General features: G+C 42.6%; 1 protein-coding gene across 1 annotated transcript in view; it reads right to left on the bottom strand.

Annotated features, from left to right (window-relative positions):
- Positions 1-16,204, bottom strand: part of FAT4 (FAT atypical cadherin 4) — a 123,470-nt gene that overhangs the window by 39,961 nt on the left and 67,305 nt on the right. The window contains exons 5-7 of the mRNA XM_030948360.1: positions 15,824-16,174; positions 10,845-11,767; positions 9,959-10,133 (exon numbers count right to left, since the gene is read on the bottom strand). Coding sequence (XP_030804220.1) covers positions 9,959-10,133; positions 10,845-11,767; positions 15,824-16,174 — 1,449 coding nt within the window. The remainder of the gene's footprint in view (positions 1-9,958; positions 10,134-10,844; positions 11,768-15,823; positions 16,175-16,204) is intronic.

The following is a 16,204-nucleotide window of genomic DNA, read 5'->3' as shown; positions in this document are numbered from 1 at the left end:
GTTCAGGGGGAAAATTGCTTCCCACGGATGCTCTTCCAAAAATTTCAGCTTTTTTGCTTACATCTGCAAGTAAACATGTGTCTGGGGATGGAGAGAAGGAGCAGACCTTGGGAGCCTGTGGTGGAGGATGAGTTACAGAGAGAGAGGTTATGAGAGGCCACCTTGGGCTGGGCCAGCGCTGGGCTGTGGCTCCCCTCTCCGCATGGGACACTGGGGAAGTGGCACAAAAAACAGCCATGGGGAATGTGGGTCAGGCAGGCAGCAGCATGGGACAGGACATCTCTTGGCCCAGCAAGATGGAACTGGGACTGGCAAACTGCTATGAGCAGGTTTTCTGCTCCATTCACCCGTGCTTGCTTGAGGCTGATCGCCACAAAAAATATGATGATATTTGTAATTTTTTACTTTAGAAGTTGCAACAAGCACTCTCAATTTTTTCCTCTCCCTGTTTAGGAGAGGTGGGATGAAAAATATTGGCTCTGTGCAGTAATTCAAACAGAAGAAAGGAAACAGAATACAGGAAGGTGATGGCGGGGAGAAATACCATTTAACCTGACAACCTCTGCTTTTCAAATGCTGGATAAGCAGCAAAGAGAGGTCAATATGCTGGATGAACTCATCATAAGCCACTCATTGCCCTCACTTGTGCTGATGCTTCAAAGACACAAGGGAGGCACCTAAAGAGTGTTTTCACTTCTGCCTTGGTCTATCCATGCAGCCTTGGAAGAAGGGAGCACCATGCCCCATGAGCTTGTCCCTTGTTCTGGGGAATGGGGAAGGTGAGCTCTTTGGGCTCCCTGGAATCCCCCAAAACACGTGGCAGTGTCTGCTCTGGTACACATTCAGTTCTCCACACCACATCTGGGTGACTGGGGAACGATCAGAGCACTTAGTGCACTGGAGCAGCAAGAAAAAGCCATGAAAGGAAACTTGCAAAGCCATTTAGGTGCTTCGAGAAAGCTCAGGAAAAGATGATGCTATTGGAAATTATCTCAGCTGCATGGTGCTGTTTGGCTCACAGCAAAAATTAGAAATAGGAGAATGTGTCCAGCACACCATCCACATATTGTTTGAAGCCTTAATGGTTTCTAGGTCCTGTCTGCACCATGCTTAGCACAGCAGATAGTAAAACCATCATTCCTTCCAGAAACCAGGAACTCAGAAATTTTTGCCAGCATTAAAATATCAAAATCACGTGCTAGAAAACTAACAATAAACTTAAGCAAAAACCCCACAGATACTTTTCACTAAAATGAAAAGAAAAAAGTATTAAAATGAAATAAAATGAATCTAAATGACTAATCAAGACTCATCCTGCAAGCAGTTTACCATGTTTTGTGGTAAATTAAACACATCATTATCCTGAAAATTGGAAAGCGATTTAACAGCAATGGAATTTTTGCCTCAGTGAAACGTGTTGCTTTGCAACAAAGCGGATTTCACTTCTCCGGTCAAACACTCAGTGAATGAGTCCCAGGACTAGGAGCTGTATGTGTTATCACAGAGAATTAACTTTTTCACTCAAGTAAACAAGGCCTTTCTCACAATAAAGTGGCCAATCTTTCTAAATGCATTTCAATGCAGACGGAGTGTGCTGAGCCTCACTCAGCTGGTGAGTTTTAAAATAAACACAGAGCTACATTAAGTGAAAATGCAACTAGCCTGCATTACACTTTGCATTTCTAGTGCACACGAGGCTTGATTTGGAACATGGATGAATTTAGCTAATTTTCCAAGAACACAGAAGAAACTGCATCTGTGAAATGAGAAAAAGTAGTCCTTTCTACAAGATTGTACCACAAATATTTGTCCTGGCTGGGTAGGTTGACTGTGCTTTGTTTTCTTCTTACTCAATTTTTCACCACAGGCTGTCCTGCTAAGTCTGAAAAAAACTGGTGAACCTAGATTATTTTGAGACAAAAGCTGAAATAAGTGGCTAATAAAAGATATTAAACAGTTAGAAGCAATCCATACTCTCAATCAGTTCAGTGGGTGACTGAATGAGACTGGCAGGAAACTCAGATTTTCAAAATTTCTGAGTGTGTCAAATTTGAGTTTATCTCATAGTTAGGTACAAAGCAGCAGTTGATCCCAAAGCTGATTTAGCAGAACTTGAACTTCAAAAACCAAGGGAATTGACTGATAGTTGGACAGATCTGTACTTTTGCAAGGATTATCTAACAAGGAAAAAAAACCCAGGGAACTTCTGTACTACATCAGGTATTAGAAAAGAGAACATCAACTCCCATCTAGCAGCCTAAATAAGCTGGGAGAAAACAGAACTAGATCTGAGAACATAAAAAGTGAAAACAAAATAATAAATTATTGACTAGACCAGAGCCCAACCTTGTTCAAGCAACAACTCGTCCAGCCACACTTGGGCTGGTGCATGTGCACGAACACAGAAACTCACACCTGTTCTGAGAGTGCAGAAGAAAACTCTGTCCCAAAACAGTGATACACAATGGCATCTCTCATCTGGTCTTATCCACATGGGTTTGAAATTTGGATACCAAAACTCCTGACTGCACCCTATGAATTCATTAAGCTTTGGAGCTTCAGGACAGGGGCAACTTCACATTGCAAGAAATGTAATAGGCTGTTGAAAGAACAGGAGTTGCAGGCACAGAGAGGCAATTTTAAAGCCTCTAGTGTATATACACATTTCCCTATCCCTGTTTTCTTCCTCTGATCAGGAGCAGTTTCCTGCAGCTGTTAACCCAGAGAGGTAAAAAAAAAAAAGCTGGAGCACTGTTACAGACCTACAGAAACGCAGACTGAGGAAAAAAAAACATGCAATAAAGTGTAATACATATTTAGCACAGCTTCAAGATGTTCAACAATCTCACACGTACATAACTGCACATTTCTTAGCCAGAAATGCATTTATTTCCGGAGCAAGAAGTTGCCTTTACCAAATGTTTCAAAATAAGAACAATTAAGGAAAATTCTGAATTTAATGGTCATAAAAATCGTGGCACATGACAGGTTGTAAGGGTGCAAGGAAGAAATTGTTCCCTGTGAGGGTGGCAGGGCCCTGGCACAGGGAAGCTGTGGCTGCCCCATCCCTGGAAGTGTCCCGGGCCAGTCTGGGTGGGGCTTGGAGTGACCTGGTCTAATGGAAGGTGCCCCTGACTGTGGCAGCAGGTTGGCATTCAATGAGATTTAAGGTCCCTTCCATCCCAAATCATTTTATTATCTCCCTGTGCCTGCAAAAAGAGTGGGCATGGCCATGTGTCCCACCCAAGGCCTCTGTGGCAGAAGTGAGATTGAAAGAAAGTGGAACTGCAACTCCAGAGAAAGTATTTTTTTGTAAGGGCTCTGCCTTTCTTAAAACCACCAAATTACTCCTCCTTGTTCTAAGTTATTGCTGTAAACAGAAAAAACAGAGAAGCTGGATCCTTCAGGGGCTGCTGACTAAGGCAATTTTTGACAGCTTGTGACTCCTGAATATCCCACAGCGAAATTCCTGTAATGCGCAATTTTGAATTACGCTTTAAAAACACCCTGTGTAAATAGAGAAGATTAACCAGCAGGCTAAGTGTTCAGGCCATATGTGCATGTTTTACTTGCTTTATCCTTGCAATTAAGGCTTCCTGAAATTGTAGCTTTGTATTTGAAGATTGAGCTAGCAGACTTACAATTTATAAGGTGTAAAGTTTAATTTAAAAAACGGTTTAAGATCACCAAGGCTGGAAAAATCTTAGTATTTCTCAAAGGCTGATAAACTGCTTAACAACTGCTCCAAGTACTCTTCTGCACAACAGATTACAGTCAGAGATCTCATTAGCAGATATGAAATAGAATTTCACAGGCAAGTGATGTAAGCAGAAGAACAACTGAAAATTAAGTTTGATGTAGAAGTTCCAAACTAATTAGAGCAAGGTGGATGAATGAAGAGGTAAGGGAGGAAGTACAACAGCTTGCAAACTGAAAAACAGACAATTCTTCCTAACTTGAAAATTTCAAAGTATTAAACATTATATTCTTGCTTGTTTTCCAGTTTAAATAAATGAACCTCATTTTTTTAAGAGATATACTTGCTTTTTTTCCCGTTGAAACTAGTTTGAATTGGTTTGAAAATGAAGTGCTAAGAATTATTTTAATCTGAGTGAAAGTCTTTCATTGCTTTCACAGATATTTCAGCTTGAGCTGGCCAGCCTGAGCCCATTGCCAGCCTGAATATAAGTTTCTCCTGCACCCCACCCCAGAGGAACTTTTATGCTTGGATTTAGCTCAGAGACTCTTGCTGGACTATTTAGAAAACAATGCTTTAATAATGAAGTTTTAGGTCCAAAAAAAGGACTAAATACCTTAAATGCCATTTGGGGGCATTGTGCATCTCATGGGGCAGTTCTCTGAGGGGATTAGGGGAGGAAACATGTCACATCCCACAGCCACTGACAGGCTCTCTTCCCTGACAGTAACTCCTCAGGGGATGTTGGACTGACTCTGCCACAAGCACTCTTCCTAAATAGCTTTTGGAGCTTTTGTCTTCCAGGGAAAAAAGCCAAAGTGCTGACAGTTTCTAGGCTCTGTGATAGGGCAAGACCCTGCTATTCGACTGCCACAACCACAGAATGCCACTCTCAGTTCTCTTGTCTCCTGATTTTAGAGGATGGTCAGACAATATGAACATTATGAACTCATTGATGAGTGTCACCATCTCAGTTCTCCCAAGGTGCCATTTAGAAATAAATTTAAAAATCAGGCAGAACTACTGCATCAACAGTTTTAGTATCAGTATTAAAAGAGCAAAAATAATAAAGCCAGTGAAAGAGAAAACCACTAAAACTAGGCTAGAAGCAGACAGCACTGACACAAGGAGGAGCTTCCATGAATACAAGGAAATAAATGGAGCTGGGACAGAACCCAAAATTCATTTTGAAACAGCTGTGCCATAAAACAAGGCCACAGAAGAGAGCAATCCTTCTGTCAACTGCTAAGCACCAAGGTGAGCAGAAATCAGCTTCATTTAGCTCCCCAAAGCCTCAGCAATGGGTGTATTTAGATGTTGCACAGAAAACCTGGCAAACAGGACATCAGCTGAAATAAGTGAATTGCTTGTTTGCTTTGACAGCAGCAAAATTTTAAAATAGCCACATTTGTTCTAAAAATAATATTCATTCCTTTCAGACACCTTTTCACACTGCAGGTTCTGTGTTAGGTATAAATACAGTGTCTGCTAAGGAAACAGGATGAGTACAAATGTCTTTAAGTCTAGCCAGTTAAATCTCACACAATGTTGAGTCTTAAGGCTTTCTAAACTTTACTAGAAAATACAGCTGTGCTTTTTGTTGTTGGGAAATATCTTGAAATGTGTTAAAAAACCAACACAACTGCACTGTCATCTTTCATTTAATTTTAGGATTGAAGGGAACCAAAAGCCAAGCTCAGAAGAGAATTCCTGAGAAGGATATAACCTCTCTGCTTGGTCTCCCTCCTACATTCTTGAAGGAAAGAATGCATAAGTCGGGGACCAACATTTCCTAAAGAAAAAACATGGTTGTTTTTCATCCAGGCCAGGGATGTATACAAAGAACAGCTAACTAAATATAATTACCAGTTCACTGATTCATTTCTTTCAGGACTATTTATCTAAATCAGTAAATATGTTATTTAAGAAAATGAAATTTAAAAAACCCCAAAACACAGGAACACAGCTTCTAATTAGGAACATCACAATTTGATTTTGGTTTTATTGTGGCAATGTGCCATTCTGACCAACCTAATCAAGAGATGGTGGCTGCAGTTTATTTAAACAGTAGTCCTGGGCAGTGAGCAGGTTTCCAGATGTGCTACTCCACATCCCTGCAATCAATAAATAAAAGGAGGAGGACTGTTGGAATGCTAACATTTGTCCAGAAAATTGCTCAAAGAGTTAAAGACACGGATGATAAAAGCAGCTGCACCAGTTCGTGTCATGCTGCCAGAGTTGAATGTTTACCTAGTGCCGCATCCCCACCAGATGGGGTGGAAAAAAAAAAGCAGAAAGTCTCTTTTCCCAACCATTTTGCCATGAAGAAAGGTACAGCAGAGCAGAACAGATTTATGTGGTAGAAGCAGACCCGTGAAGACACATTCAAATAGTTATGTGTAGGTTTCTTGGCGTTTATGTTAGCAGACATTCTGGGGCAGCATCTGCAGTCCAAACACTGTCCTGCTACTCCACAGTCCATCACTTTGCCGGTCGCTGTATTTATAATTCATGCACTCTGCTCTTACAGCTTGGGCTGCAAGAGGGTCTTCTCAATTGGGACGGCTGAGCTTTGGGGTTGAATTATGTTCTATTTCTCGACCAAAGACACAGGTGTACAGCTCTGGAAGATGCTGGATGTTCCCAGTGATGGATGCTCTGCGTGTCCTCATAAATCCCCCCTGCCCAGAGCGGCGGCCGAGTATCCAATGCCAGCCGCAGTGAGAGCACGGTGCAAGTGCAGAAGTGAGCAAAGAGTGATGATAAACCAAGGTAGGAATCAAAACCCTTTGTGCAGCCTGCCTTGTGGAAACTGGGCACGAGGCAGGCTGCACAGACACAAATCACTGAGCTGAGCACCAGAAGTCGTTCTGTCCGTCCTTTCCCTCCCCCAGCACACAGGGAGCACTCTCCACCAACCCGTGATCCACCCTGAGGACAGAGCGGAGGATTAGCAGCCAAGGAATAGCTGGGCCAGAGCCAGGACAGTGCATAGATCATGACTGACTTCCCTGGGCCTGAGGGGAGCCCTTGCTTGGGGAAGCACTTCTCCAACAACCGCCCGCATTTCCACTGCTGGGGCACGGGGTCCCACCGGCAGGCCCCCACCTGACCTGTCCCCAGCGCTTATGAGCAGCTCAGCTCTTCATAACTCACAAGTCTCACATGCCCAGGGCTAAGATCTGCTCTGGGACAGCACTCCTGTGTGCAGTGGAAGAGCACAGAGATCCCTGAGGGCACAGGCACTGTATCCTATCCAGCCCTGCTGGCTCCACACTTTACCATGTCCTAATCCTTCCCTTGCTGTTATACTCAGCGTACCTGCTGCCAAAACATGCTGTAAATCTATAAAGGTGCATTGGATGGACACCTCGAGATAAAAATAATGAAAAATTAGAAGTCATCCTTCTTCCAGCAGCTTCCCTTACACAGGTTAAGGTAACACAGCAAGAATCCACAGTCACAACTTGATGAAGTGAAAATAAACATAAGAAAATCAAGAAATCCTTGATTATGGATAAGGAGACCAGGAAGACAGCCAAAACTAAATTGGGAATCCATTAGTTCTTCTGTCTAAGGGTGCTTCTAAGTATGTATTGTGTCTGCTTCCTGGAAAGAACAGGAAGAGTTGGCATAGACTTTAGGAGCAGGATATAATCTCTGAATCTTTCAAACCAGTCAGTGTAGCCTATAAAAATGGAGATGCAGACCCTAAGAAAAATGGGAAGAGGGCTGGACAGACAGTATTTTGCTCTTGATGGACTTTTCCTGAGTTAACTGCATCTGGATGTGTACCATGATTTTTATCTGTAAAAAAAAAAAAACCCAAACCTTAAATCAGATGCACCATATATGGCAAGACCCTTCTGTGGGCTGCTGAAGACTGTTTGTTTCAGCTAATAAAAGCCAACCTCAAAGTGCAAAGTACTTTTCCTTGACTCATTTTCAAATATAATATGGATGTGGACAATTTCAGACAAGTCTGCTTTTTACAACACTATGTGAGGCACTGCTTCCCTACCTGTTTTGAGTGAGTATTTCTGGATGAATGGTCTGTACGGAAAATCCTTCTTACTAGGAATTATCAAACAAACACAAACTAAGAGATTCAGTAGAAATGGTTATGTTAGGCAAAGAGCTGGACATGCCTGTGAGAGTTCCTTCTATAAACATTTAGCAGCTGCTCAAGAACATAAATACTCCAAATGCTTGTATTATCCATCTCAAGATTGTGCCATTCCCACCTTTTTTGCTAGTGTGGCAGGAAATACATCATTTAATGAAACAAGCACTGACTAGCAGCAGCCAGTGTGGTACCACCTGGATATCTACTGTGCCTATGGTTCCCGTCCCACTTGCATGAAATCAGTTAAGTTTTGCCACTGATTTCTACTGAAAATTTCCACTTTCCTGTGATTTAGATACATCATGACTAGCATAGTTTTCAATGTATTCTTTTCTGGTATGAATTCAGAACAAGCCTTCAGTGCAACCAAAGATGACAGCTAATGTTGTTCACCAGCCTGGTTGAAAATTATCCCAAATGACACCAGCTGTGGATCAGTCAGGTTGCAAACTGAAGCACAGCAGAGCAGTTACATTTAGCTTGAAGTTACTACTGAACAGCTGCTGCTGAACACACTTGCTAGTACATTTTAACACTGACAGGAGGGCATAGGAACTTGTGAGTTAGCTTTAAAGAACGTAGCAAATTTAAGAAGGAGGTTTCAAAGTGTTTAATCAGTGCGATACCTACATGTTTAAACACAGGAACTCATAAAACACGCTGCTGTGCTTGTCAGCCACTTATGGCAAAGGTCCCAGGCACAGTTCAAGTATTAATGTCTCCCTGGACTACCCGAAACTCTGAGATCTCCCAACACAGGTAAATATTTTCATTTGGGACTGCTGGATTCAACTGTTGGTTAAATCTCCTGGATTGCGTGGGGGTTTTAGGAACCAGAGCCCAGATAAAGCCTGTACTCTGGTCAAACTCTTGGTTACACCCCGTGCTAGGCGTGGGGTACACGTTCTGCTCCCCTCCCTCTTCCAAGAAGGACAATCAATAATGGTTGGCTGCATGACACCACTTTTAACAGTTCAGTCTTTGGGTGTTTTGCTCTGTACAGCCCTCACTGACTTCTGCCAGCTTGGACTGAGAGACCAAAGAGACAGCAAGACAAATCCAGCCTCAGCTTCTGAAGGAACATAAGGACATCCAAGCCCAAGCGAGTCCAAGTCACAAGTGAGCAGTTTGAGGCTACAGAGTAATAGAAAGCCAGTGTAAAAACCATAAAGCACACAGTTACCTCTAGCCAAAGCACAAGACAAATGATACCTCAAGCCTTAAAATTGTGTTTTTCAGCTTCAGCTGTGCTCAGACTGTGGAATACCTGAGCACTGCTGCAATAGGAAAATACAAGCCATAGCTGTTGTCACTGGCACAAGATACTGCACACAGCATGGCAGAAAACAAAACTGTATTCACTTGTCAACAAGTCGGCTCTGCTGCTATTTTTACTGCTAGAAAGCAGGAACAAGTTCTGCAGTAAATTAAATCCATCAAACCATGGGAGACCAGAGATCAGTCCAAAGTATGATGCAGGATGTCTTTGTTAATAATACTCACACCAAAATCTGAAACCAAAATTTTGGGCTTGGACACCTCAAGTGAAAGTGCAATTAATCTTCATAACAAGACTTCACGTCCTGTTTTAAATGAAAGAACTTGGAATACATTTGGTATTGTGGTGCAAAGATATGACTGGATGCTGAGCAAAGCAGAATATTAAAATATTGAAATGCAAATTCTTATTTCTTTCAGGGCTAAGATTTCAGTAAGATTAACTGAGTAGTCCATAGCTGTTTTCTGGCCACTGATGTGACCTCTGAACATTTGTGATGCCAACATTATACAGCATTCTCTTGCTGTTTAAATAGGTTTTTTGTAGTCATGCATGAAGTTCTTATTACTTAGGTAGGACCACTTATTACTGCAGGGCAAAAATCCACCTACCTAAATCTGTAGTGAGCACTACCAATAGCAGACAACTGGACCTAGGAATAAAATTCTGATTCCCAGAAACCAAACTCCCTTTGACATCAGGTAAGCCCAGCTCTCCCCGCAGAGATCCCCATTCAACACAACTACCCGACCTCCATCCACTAAAGTTTCAGACCACCACAAAAACATTTATTTTCTGTCCAGAATGTGATGTTTCCCACAGGAGCTCAGCAGGAGAGAAGCTCTGGCTGCCTCACCTGCGTCAGCAGCTGTGACCAGCAGCAGGTACTGCTCCTTGGCCTCCCGGTCCAGGCTGCGCTGCAGGCGCAGCTCTCCGCTGCCCGACAGGGTGAAGGCTCCCTCCTCATTGCCAGCCACCAGCACGTAGCTCAGCTGGCTGTTCAGCCCCTGGTCGTCATCCCTTGCCACAACCTACACAAACAATGCACACAGAACAGGTATCAAAGACTGTAACATTATATTGGGATAGAGGAAGCGTTCTCTATGATAATAATACAAATTAACGGGCTGAATTAATGCAAATGCTACAAGTATAAATTAGCTGTAATTGGAAACAAAATACTTAACACCGTGGTGGTGGATTTAAAAAGCATAGTTTGAAAATATTAAATAGTTGATTATTTATTTTTCTCAAGTGTAAATACAGTAAGACTGTGTTGGGGCTCAGTGAAAACCTGGTATAAGCCAAGCTCTGTATGAGAGCAAGCACTACACATCCTGCTGTCGGATTCCATTTAGCTCTCTCTCAGTATTTGGCACACAGCATCATCCCATGTAGGCAAGGACCAGATTGAGAGCTTTGTTGCATGGAAGTTGAGAATGAGATGAGAGGATAGAGCAGACTCTCAAAGTCCCAGTGGAGGTGTGAGGATAGGCAGGGAAAACACAAACAGAACTCCAAAGAATAATATTAACTTTTGGTAACATAAAAACTCACCCATACACACAAAAAGGAAAACAAGGCAACAAAGTCTGCAAATTCAATTAAAGCCAAGAGGCAACTTCTGCACTGTTTTGCCCCTTTTTAATTTTGAAGGAAGGACACTGTGTATTAATACCATGTAGGCATGCCAGTAATGGTCAGAGACACACATTTATTGCTGAATAGATGTATGTACCCACCTGAAGGATAACTTTTGGGAGTGTCTCCAAATTCTCGGGGACGTTCACAGAGTAGGGGGAAAGCTCAAAGGTGGGAATGAAATCATTGACATCCTTCAGGACAATACTGACTGTCGTGGTATCAGTCCTGGGGCTGCTCCCACGGTCAGATGACTGAACAGTCAGCGTGTAGGAGGGCTTCTTCTCTCTGTCCAAAGGCTTGGCCACGGTGATCACCCCCGTCACTGAATCGATCCGAAACTCATTGCTGGCATCCCCGCCCACGATGGCGTAGCGGACCTGCCCGTTTGTCCCCTCATCTCCATCAGCAGCCAACACCTGGATTAAATCCGTCCCTGTCAAGGTATTTTCTGCCACCTCCACCTTGTAAAGCTTCTGGGCAAAGAGCGGGTTGTTGTCATTGATGTCCAGGACGATGACCACCACATCCGCAGACGAAGACAGCGACGGCTGGCCCTTGTCTGTGGCTACCACAGTCAAGGTGTAGTTGGCCACGGCTTCTCTGTCGAGCTCCCCGGTGAGCCTCACCTCCCCATCAATGGTGCCAATGCTGAACTTGTTTCCTGGGGGCGGGAGCAGGCTGTACTCGATGTAGCTGTTGGGGCCGCTGTCGGGGTCCGTGGCCTGCGCTCTGAACACCACGGTGTCTATGGGCGTGTTCTCCGGCACGTAGGTCAGCCTGGGCGAGATGAAGCTCGGCGGGCTGTCGTTCACGTCCAGCAGGATGATGGACACCTGGGCTGTGCTGGTGTACCTGGAGGCTGGCAGGGGGGCCATGTCGTGGACTTGCACCACAAGGCTGTAGAAGGACTGGCTCTCCCGATCCAAGGGCTGCCGGATGCTCAGCACCCCGTGGCTGTCGATGCCGAACTGCCCCGCGCTGTCCCCAGAGGCGATGCTGAAGGACAGTTGAGAGTTGGGACCTGGTTGGGGAGGGAGAAGAAAGGCAGATAACATGACTTCATCCCACTGGGATTCTCTAAGTGTCAATATTTCTGGCCTTGTTTCCACAAGAAATTTTCCTTCATTTTCCCACAGAAATAAGGACTGTACAACCATGCTGAGTGGTCAGCCTCCTCACCACTATTTTTTGAATCCATCTGCTAATTTCAGCCAAAGCTTCACAGTGCAGCAGAAGCCTTGAAATTATTAACTGACAAGATAATATACATGAAAGAGAGAGGGAGGATGTTAATTGGAGAGGCCACAGAGGGAACATTTGGCAGGGTTCATCTCTGCTTTTCACACAGCAAGAGCTCCACAGTGGCACCACAAGTAACTTTTCCCCATCTACAAAGGTTAGGAATAAAGGATTTGAAGGGTTTTCCTTCAGAAACCAAGACTCAGTAGTTCTCTGCTCACTGAACATCTGGTTTCCTCCATTCTTCCCAGTTCAACTAAGCAACATTATTATTAATGTAATTATTTCATGAATTTTTCCACTCAATTAAAAAAAGCCACAAGCAGAAACTCCCAAGCCTAGCTGAAGCAAGCCAAGAGTGAATACTGGGGAAAGGTATGCTTCCCATATATGGCATGGTATTCCAAAATATCAAATTAACAGCCCTCACTCATCTCATGATCAAAACATAACCAGCAATTATGGTCAGGGGAGAGATTTATCATTCCAGTAAGGGAAATGCGTCCTGAACCTGGACAGGGCTGTGAAATATCCTTAAATATTCTTTGTGGGAAAAAATGTGGGCTACTGTGTCAATTCCACAGTTCACTCTGAACAACTAATTATTGGGAACATCCAAATGTGGAAGAAGTTCTCTCCTCCATCTATCTTACCCCTATTTTAATTAATTTCAAAAATTGCTCTTGCTTTGCTTATTCAAGACTGTGTTTAGGATTAGTAAATTAACCAACCATTAGCTACTAATTTACCTCTCAAACTAGCTTGTTCATGCTAAGAAAGCTGCCCACTTCACTCATTGCTGTGCATTTTGTCATTTTACTCAGAAGCTCTTTTCTCTCTGAGTGAATTGCTTTGATAATAAAATTATCCCTACATTGGATTTATTAATCTCTGCTGTTTATTATGCTCAGACTTGAGAAATCTAGTCTTATGTGTCTTTCCCCCAGTGGCTACTGTAATTGGCATCTTTCCCTCTCTCTTTTTTCCTGTAAGAGTTAAATCATCAAATGAATAGAACCAAACACGAAAGACAAAATTTTGAAAGCAATTAACGAAATTAATACATTTATCTGCCAGATATTAGTGTTTCTCCATTACTTTGATCAACTGAAGGATGGTGAGAGTTTAATGCTACTCTGCTTTTTGTTCAGTTGTATTTTCAAATGACCAATTATATGCATGAAAGCCTTGATTTCAGCAAAGTACTTTTTTGGAGATGGGAAGGATTTGGGCCCTGCAAAAGAAAATAACTTTAGAAAATACTTTATTTCCCCCTCTCCCCTCCAGTGTTTTCTATGGTGTTTATTCCTAAGAAAAAATTAGTTTGTTATTCCTTATCTCACCTCCATGAACATTTCATTCTTTGTCCTGTATTCTCATAGGTCTCCATGCTGCTAATGCTTATATAAATTAAACTATGAAACAGAAGAGTTGCCAAAATATCAGTGGAGCCAGGAAGGGCACTTAATGAACTATTCTCTTTTTTAAACACAGCATGCCAAGATGGCATTGTGCACTTCGTCCATCCCCCCTTCCAAGGTTTGGAGCTGGGTTTTTCTTAGGGAGACTGTAGGGACATCCTCTTTGCTGAACCTTAGGTTTATTTAATCTGAGGGTTCATCTGATAAAACACTGAAAGGACAGACATGGAGTCACCAGTTTCATGATAACGTTCTTCTAAAGGGTTTTGTTTCTCTTTTTATTTATTTACTAACAAGACTAACAGAAAACCCAACAAAACTGCTTCCCCCCTGCCATTCTATAAATACCTGTAAAATTCAGCTGGGAAATTACACCAGCTTTGCCTGGAGGAATACCTAACCAAAATTTTAACAAACTGATAAACATGTGTGTGCTTTCCTCTGAGAGTTTTCCGGTTAATTGTTTATTGAAAAAAATAAAATCTGAATATCAAAATGAATCAGTTTAAGGTAACTGAGTTCTTTAGTACATATTGTTATATTGTTAAATATCCAAGAGCTGTAGCTGATATTTGCTATGGACCTGTATATGAAACAGTCTAAGCTGAGATAAACAGCTGCTGTTTCCCAAGGGGTGTGCTGAACAAGAAAATTAAAATTGAAGCATTTTCACTATCACCAGGTTTCTGTCTTTTATCAGTGTTTATCCTAAAACAACAGCCATACATCATTATAAAACAATGTCTTTTCAGAGCTCTTTTGAACTATAGGATCACGTAACATAAATAATCAACAAAATTATATTTGTATTGAGTGCATTATCTGTGAGCACATGGAGAAGAGCATAATACTAGCACTAGCTATTTCTGTGCTCTAGATAAACATAAGACAACACAAGATAACAAGTTTGGGCTTGAAACAGAAACAACAATAGATCATAACATTTGCTTAAGTTACAGTCCTATGGGAGAACTCAACCTGGCATGCTCTTGGAATGATATTTCTGCCCTATTAATTTTAAATCCAGAAAAGCAAGCGTGCCAGAAAATATAAAAGGCAAGATATCTGACTTCTCGTTGCATTGCTCCTCAAGTACTCATTTGCCTCCTTGATAACTGAGCGTGTGATGAATGTGAGTTGATATGTCAGTGCTATGATATAGCTCCCATCCACTGTGCACAGATGGAAATTAACGTATGGGGTGCAAGAGAAAAAGAAAACAGACTCATAACAGCAAAGTGAAATTAACTTCCAAAAAGGTTTGAAAGCGAGTGCTCTAGTCCTGACAGGAAAATAAGATATGAAAGAGGAGATAGACACAAACCAATTTATCTACAAGTCTGGAGGAACAATCCCTTCCCCGGGTATGCATGATACAAGCGCAAGCTCCTCCTCTAACTTGTTTAGTTTACATAAAATAAAAGCCTTAACGAGTGTGGTGAAAGAGGGATTCATGCAAAAACAGCCAGTATCACAAAGTTATGACTTCTGATTTGTTGGCTTATCCTATGGAATCTCTTCTCCCTTCCTCAGTTTGATCTCAAAACCAGTTACACAATTTTTACCATGGAAAAATTCCATCCATCAGCGGAAAATATCTCCCCACAAAAATGTTGGAGTCCAACAACTCAGCATTTCCTGAGGAAAAACTGCTTTGCTGAGCAACCTTGATAGGTTCAGTCAATTTAGGTGCACAAAGAGGGATTCCCTGAAGCGCACAGGTGCTTTGTCCTTGAAGCACATTTCAGTGTGAGACACTTCCACGGGCTCCACCGAGCCCCTGTCAAGTCGAGAGGAGACAAGGCTGCTCAAGATGTCACAAAAATAACCTTCACCTGTAAAGTCACTGTGAGTTATGAAGAGTTTTGCATTAAGTTACACAGGGTAATGTCTGTGCATACTCGGTACACGATGGAATGTTGTTTATGCATTTTAAGATCATATTCTATAATTCTTCTTGCTTGGGCACAAACTGCATGGCAAAATGGTTAAACAAGCTATAAAAATTGTACCTTTTACACTCAACACATTAACACTCGCTAGATCCCATAAAGAATCTCAATATTAAAGATTATATCAATGGAAGTTTTCCCAAGATCTCTTCCAATGTGTTTTTTGACCTCCACTATCAACAACTTGTATGACAGACTTCATGACAGACTTAAAAGTTATAGGGCATTTAAGATGACTGCAGATAACATCTGATATTACCACAACCCTCTTCAGCATTTACAACAAACTTTCAGAAAAAAAAAACTTGGCAGACTGAGGTCTAATTTGAACGTGCATTTAAGCACACGAGAGCAGCAGCTTACGGGTAGCCCTGATTTTCCCTTTTTTGAGTAAGTCTTGTAACACGTTGCAGAGGTGAAGCACAGATTTAGGAGCACAGACACAGAATGTCAGGGAACTCCTACCGTCATCGGCGTCGGTGACGCTGAAGTTGAGGATGGCGGATCCCGGGGGCAGGTTCTCCATCAGGGAAGTGCTGTAGGAGGCCATGCCAAACACGGGCGGGTTGTCGTTGATGTCCAGGATGTTGAAGTACACCCTGATGGCCGTGGACTGGCCTCCCCCGTCCTCAGCACGGACTGTGAGGATGTAATACTGCTGTGCTTCGTAGTCCAGGGCCCGGGTGAGGTTGAAGACCCCGGTGACGGGATTCAGGAAGAAGATTCCCTCCTCATCATCCTCGCTTACGGTGTACGTGATCTCCCCGTTGATGCCCGAGTCGTCGTCGGTGGCAAGAATGGCTGCCACCAAGGAACCTGCGTGGCACAACAGAGCCAGCTTAGCAT

Source organism: Camarhynchus parvulus, chromosome 4 (assembly GCF_901933205.1).
Source record: "Camarhynchus parvulus chromosome 4, STF_HiC, whole genome shotgun sequence".
Taxonomy (NCBI): Eukaryota; Metazoa; Chordata; class Aves; order Passeriformes; family Thraupidae; genus Camarhynchus; species Camarhynchus parvulus.
The sequence above is the reverse complement of the archived record's forward strand: the minus strand, read 5'-3'. Positions and strand labels throughout refer to the sequence as shown.